The 5519-nt window shown below is 30.5% G+C and overlaps 1 protein-coding gene across 1 annotated transcript in view; it reads right to left on the bottom strand.

Moving 5' to 3' along the window:
• The window catches only part of LOC114073940, a 10002-nt gene extending 5066 nt beyond the window's left edge, over positions 1 to 4936 (bottom strand). The window contains exons 1-3 of the mRNA XM_027918998.1: positions 4924 to 4936; positions 390 to 483; positions 211 to 269 (exon numbers count right to left, since the gene is read on the bottom strand). Of these exons, the coding sequence (XP_027774799.1) occupies positions 211 to 269; positions 390 to 483; positions 4924 to 4936 (166 nt within the window). The remainder of the gene's footprint in view (positions 1 to 210; positions 270 to 389; positions 484 to 4923) is intronic.
• Between the last annotated feature and the right edge of the window lie 583 nt (positions 4937 to 5519).

Raw genomic sequence — 5519 nt, 5'->3', positions numbered from 1 at the left:
CTCTACCACCCATTATCACAAATTAAATATAGAAAAAAATTTGTTTTATTTAAAAAAAATTATTACTACCCAACTCTTTATCACTTTTTTTTTGCTTTACCCATTTTATCCATTTTTAAATGGGTAATATGACTATTATTCATTTTTTAAATCCATTTTCAAATGAGTTGGATACCCAATTCATTATAAATGGGTAATATGAATTGCTACCCATATTATTTGCCAGATGCAAGAAAAGACCCTTTTGGACTCCAAGCACAACCAAAAACCTGGAACAAGAAAAAAATATTTAATATTAATATAGAAGAGATAACAGGCATGATATTTATCATTTTTCCTATAAAGAAATCTTGTCGGATTAGGAGAAACTTGTAAAGATGCGGTCAAACCTTAGATGTATGTCCTTCAAAGCCGTTACATCATAACTAGGAATTTCACTCATTAGAGAGGTTGCGATTGTGTTGATATACATATTCTCCATATCTGTCTTGCAACAAAAGAAAAACTTAAGTGTCACAAAAATAACAAAATTTGGAAGATCACTAAAAGTTACTAAATCACGAAAATGGAAGCTTCTAATGTTTGTCATCTGAAAAAAAAAAACAATGCAATATGCAGTTCAACTTAAAATGAAAAAGAAAGAGTATGAAAATTGACATCGATTCTTGGAGGCTAAAGGCAAGCACAGAAAAGGCGCTCCTTTTTATATTTGTCGTGTTTGACCAAAAATAACATAAAACACACAAATTATTTTTCTACAAAAGTACTTTTTTATAAAAGTTGTTTTGACAATAGTGTCTCGAGATCAGAATAATATTAGCTCTCTTACCTTTGAGGTATAGAGACTATTCCTGAAAATGCCTCGATTCAGAAAAAGATTATACACTAAAATGGCTATAAAGAAATACTAACTTTCACAAAATTTAAACAACAACAACATCATATCCAATGAGGTCTGAAGAGGGGTGATGTATACGCAAGTCTAAAGTAAAACATATCAAAGCATATAATAGAAATAAAACATCAAAATCTCCATAAGAAATAGTTCAAAAGAACAAGAAAATTAAATTACCGAATTCAAGTAGGAGAAAAGCATAGGGTGAAGAAGCCATTGCTCTAAATTGATTACAACTTAAAGAAATAGATAAAGGGTCAAAAGATTCTCCTACATATATATATANAATTCCAAAAGACATTTTGAATAAAGCGTTGAATGACAATTTTATCCTCAATTTATTTTAAAGAGTTGAAAGATTAAATTTATTTAATTTGAGACAGATTCAGAATTTAAACCAGATGTTTAAATTTGATAATATATCAAAACATATTTAATATACTTAAGTTCACTTTATTGGTTTTTTTAGTTCTCAAAGTTAGAAGATCTAAATCATATTGTACAATTATATAATTTTAAACCTGTACACTAATTTTATTAGTACGTATAATTTTTTCATGTTCTTTTGGATTTGTTAGTGTTTTAGGTCTTTATGTTGTTACATTACCGAAACTCTTATATTTTGGAAGTTAAAATATTTGGCAGCCTTAACCGTAATTTTATAAGTACGTATATTTTTAAAAAATTCATCATGTCGGCATCCATACATAAGATCTGACCTAAACACTGGTTTTATTTTTTAAGTTTATTTTCTTTGTATTTATTTCCCAAAGATTTCTTTTGTCGGTTATTTCTCGTTAGTATTATTCATATGTTTTTTGGTTAGTTTGAAATTTGAAGTTTTTTTGTTTATTGAGGTATGAATCTTAATTCCTATATGACTTATTTTAAAAAATTTCTTCTCTAGGGGATTTTTCAATCCTTTTAAAATGACTTTAATGGTAAAAAGTTAAGATTTTAAAGTTCTTTTTTAGGGAAAGGGATCAAAGACCCAATATCCACTGAAAATTAGACGCATTTACAATTAGGGAATATTCAGACGGTTTTTTGGGAGACCTCAGCTAGGAGATCTCTGATTTGTTGAGTTGAAGGGTGAGTTAGTTCGTTTAGGCTACTATGAATTCATTTCGGATCTTAGTCCATTTCATTCGGACTTAGACCATATATATTCTTTACATGTTTAGTTATTGCATCCCATTATATACCATTTAGTTAGAATTTTTGGTACAATGACTTTCAAGTTGGAAGGGTTGAATTTTCTTTTGGTTATGTATGTTTTTGATAAATAACCTAGTTTATGGGAACTAGGATTTTAATTGATTATTTCAACATTTTTCTACATCTTTAAATACTTGTTTTTTGGTTAGTATAATTTAGTTGGGTTGTAGTAATTGTTCGGCCAATGGAGGATTAGTGTGGGTGTCAATCACGATGGTTTGGGTCATGACAAACTTGATATCAAAGCGCTAGGTATGTTAATCTCGTTCTAACAAAACAATTCTCGTAGAGTTTTGCAAATCATAACAAAGATGGTTATATTTTTCTTCGAGAGGCTACAAGACATTAGGAAAATCTCTCCATCTTTTTCTCCCTATGTTCTATAACTTGTTTCTGATGAGAGTATGATGATTCAAATTGGTATCTAATCTCTTCAACTCTTCAATCCACAAATGGTCAACACGAGAAACAACGGTGCCAGGCAAATAGTTTCTATCAATGAGCCAGCATGGGAGCCTATATCGAGAGGATGTGGCTGAGGCAAGGGTAGAGGAAGAAGAAGGGGCAGACGCTGAAGAAGGGTGGCATCCGCTAGTAATGAAGCCCAAGATGAGAACTGATATTTCGTCACAAGAAACTTTTGTGACGAAAAATAATTCGTCAACTTTTCATCCTTAAAGCATGGGTCACTAAATGTATACAAAGACAACTAAGTGTCTTGTCACTAAAAATTATTCTATTAACTACATAAATTTTTTTGTCCGCAAATGCAAAGTATTTATGACGAACTTGTTCATCAAAGAAATTATAAAATTTTATAGATAATTGTGTGTTTTCGTCACTTAAGAAGCCATCAATGCCGATAAAATTGATTTGTCATTGAATATTTAGTTTAATTCACGACGACATCATTTGTCTCTAATATTATATGTATTTTGTAAAAAGAAAATATTATTTTGGAGTTGAAAAGAATCATATCGTCACTAAAGGGCATATTTTTATGAAAAAAATATAATTGTCTTAATGAGGTCGTCACTAAAAATTAAACTTTTAAGCATGAAATATTGTCACTAATCACAAGCATCTGTTGATATTTAAATTAGTAGCAACATTATTTACAATCTACATAAAAATAGGTTTCACTAATTTAATATTTTATTATAACTACAGTAATTAAATGATATATAGATATCTTCAACTTTCTAGAACGTAGTGTTTTATTTTATAATGAATATTGTACTAATAAAAAATAATAAATGTGTAGTGTGTGTCAACATTTCTCGTCATTTAATGAGAAAGTATGGATAAAAAATTCTGCATTTGACTCTCACAATTAGATTTTAAGGAATTTCACAAAATTAAGAATAATCTTTGTACCCACAAAGTGTTGGTATTACTGCACAGGTAGCAAAACATCAAGTGAACCCGGATGATGAATTCAAAGAAAAGATGAAAATCAGAAGCAAATAGAAGCTGAATAAAACAAGTGTCATTCTTTAAAGAAATAAATGTAAAGCATGCCTAAACATATGATAAATATTTCTACTTCAGAGTGATTAAGCCTCAGCAATGTCAAATTTGATCCATCCTATAAGTTAACATGCACAGACAACATTCAACAACTAATTAAAATTATTAAAATAGAAATACTGCAATGATCCACATAATATCCACAAAATAGTGAGCTTAAATTAAAATCTAATATGACATGCATTTAAGGAATAAGTTCTTCTGGGAGGGAATACCAAACATAGAAAGTTTCATGTTGTTAAATAGGAGAAGCTTATGAGGGACAGAAAAATGGGAGGATTGGGTGTAAAATTAGCTTTGTCAATATATTGTTGAAAACAGACCTTAGTAGAAATAGTATACTGTATCTCATTTCCAGAAATCTCTAGAAAAAACAAACAATAGAAACAATTGTTATCAATAATAGAATCATTAATTTAGATGAAAAGAAACAAAAAAGATTCAATGAGTCATTCTTTTCTATTAAACGCTTATAACTCAATCTCACAAAAATTTTATTTCAAAGAAATATTCAGATGACTCATTATTATTATGATAGCAATATTTGACCTATGATTATTATGATAGCAATATCCACATGTAGTATGTATGTACGTATAAGGTATATGCAAAGTAACTAACTAAAGAATCAAATTTTAAAGATATAGGAGGTGAATAATCACAACAGCCTATGTATTTTTCACCTGGAAGAAACAAAATAGTTGATGAGAACCAATCCTAGCAAACGAACCGTAAGTTCTACAATTAGATGCACTACTCTTGTAGGCACTAATACTAACTGAAATAAAAAATTAAAAAAAACCTTGGACAAACCGTTTTTACAAATTTATTTACTTCATTGTATTACCCTCTCTAAGGACATTCAAATCACAGAAAAATAACATGCTTTTGAGGAGTACCAAAGATATGCCTAAGTGACTGAGGTATAAAGACTCATTTAGTATATATGGTGGAATAAAAAATTCATGGGATATAATGTTGTACTTTTTTATTGTCCATTTGGTTGGTGGGATAAGAGATTGCAATCCTATGAGATGTACTAAAATGACGGGATTAATTGTTCCATGTAGAAAATGGAATAGCTAATCCATGACATATCTTTGTTTATCCCATCTCACATACCAAATGCTAAGTAAGAATAACTAAATGGAGCCCCATGTTCTGATCTACACTACAACATTCTATATAATATCATGTACTACAACCATGTTAGACAGGTTTACATGACACCTATTTCTTATGACAAGCTGATCAATTGCATAAGGTGTGACACAACTTACCTGCACACACCATCCTCTTCAACAAACTGGGACAACCCTTGCCACTATAATCTAAAAGATCCAGTTAACAATTTCTCAAGTTTAATATACAATACTTCTTATCCTCATAATGGACATATATGATTTACTCTTAAAATGATATCTAGTCACAGCTTGACTGTCACGACCCAAAACGAGCCGCGAGTGGCACCCACACTTATCCTCCTATGTGAGCGAACCAACAAATCTAAACCCCAACGTTTACCAATATTTCAACCATAATGAACAAAATATAATGCGGAAGACCCAAAACTCATTAATATAACCAATTAAATAAACTTCTAAATTATAATACTTATCATCCCCAAAATCTGGAAGTCATCACATCAAGAACATCTATCCTCAAATTACTAAGTCTAAGAGTATTTAAGAAACTAAAATAAGTAAACAGATGGTCCATGTCCGAACTTCAAGGACATCAAGACGTGAATGAGAGAATCCAGTCCGAGCTAGGAACAATAGCTCACCCTGAAATCTGACGTGCTGAAGACTGGCTAGAGTTGCGGACGAGTCGAAGTCACTGGTGCACTTGCTGCACTCCACAAAACAACAAGAAG

This window comes from Solanum pennellii, chromosome 8 (genome assembly GCF_001406875.1).
Source record: "Solanum pennellii chromosome 8, SPENNV200".
NCBI lineage: Eukaryota > Viridiplantae > Streptophyta > Magnoliopsida > Solanales > Solanaceae > Solanum > Solanum pennellii.
The sequence above is the reverse complement of the archived record's forward strand: the minus strand, read 5'-3'. Positions and strand labels throughout refer to the sequence as shown.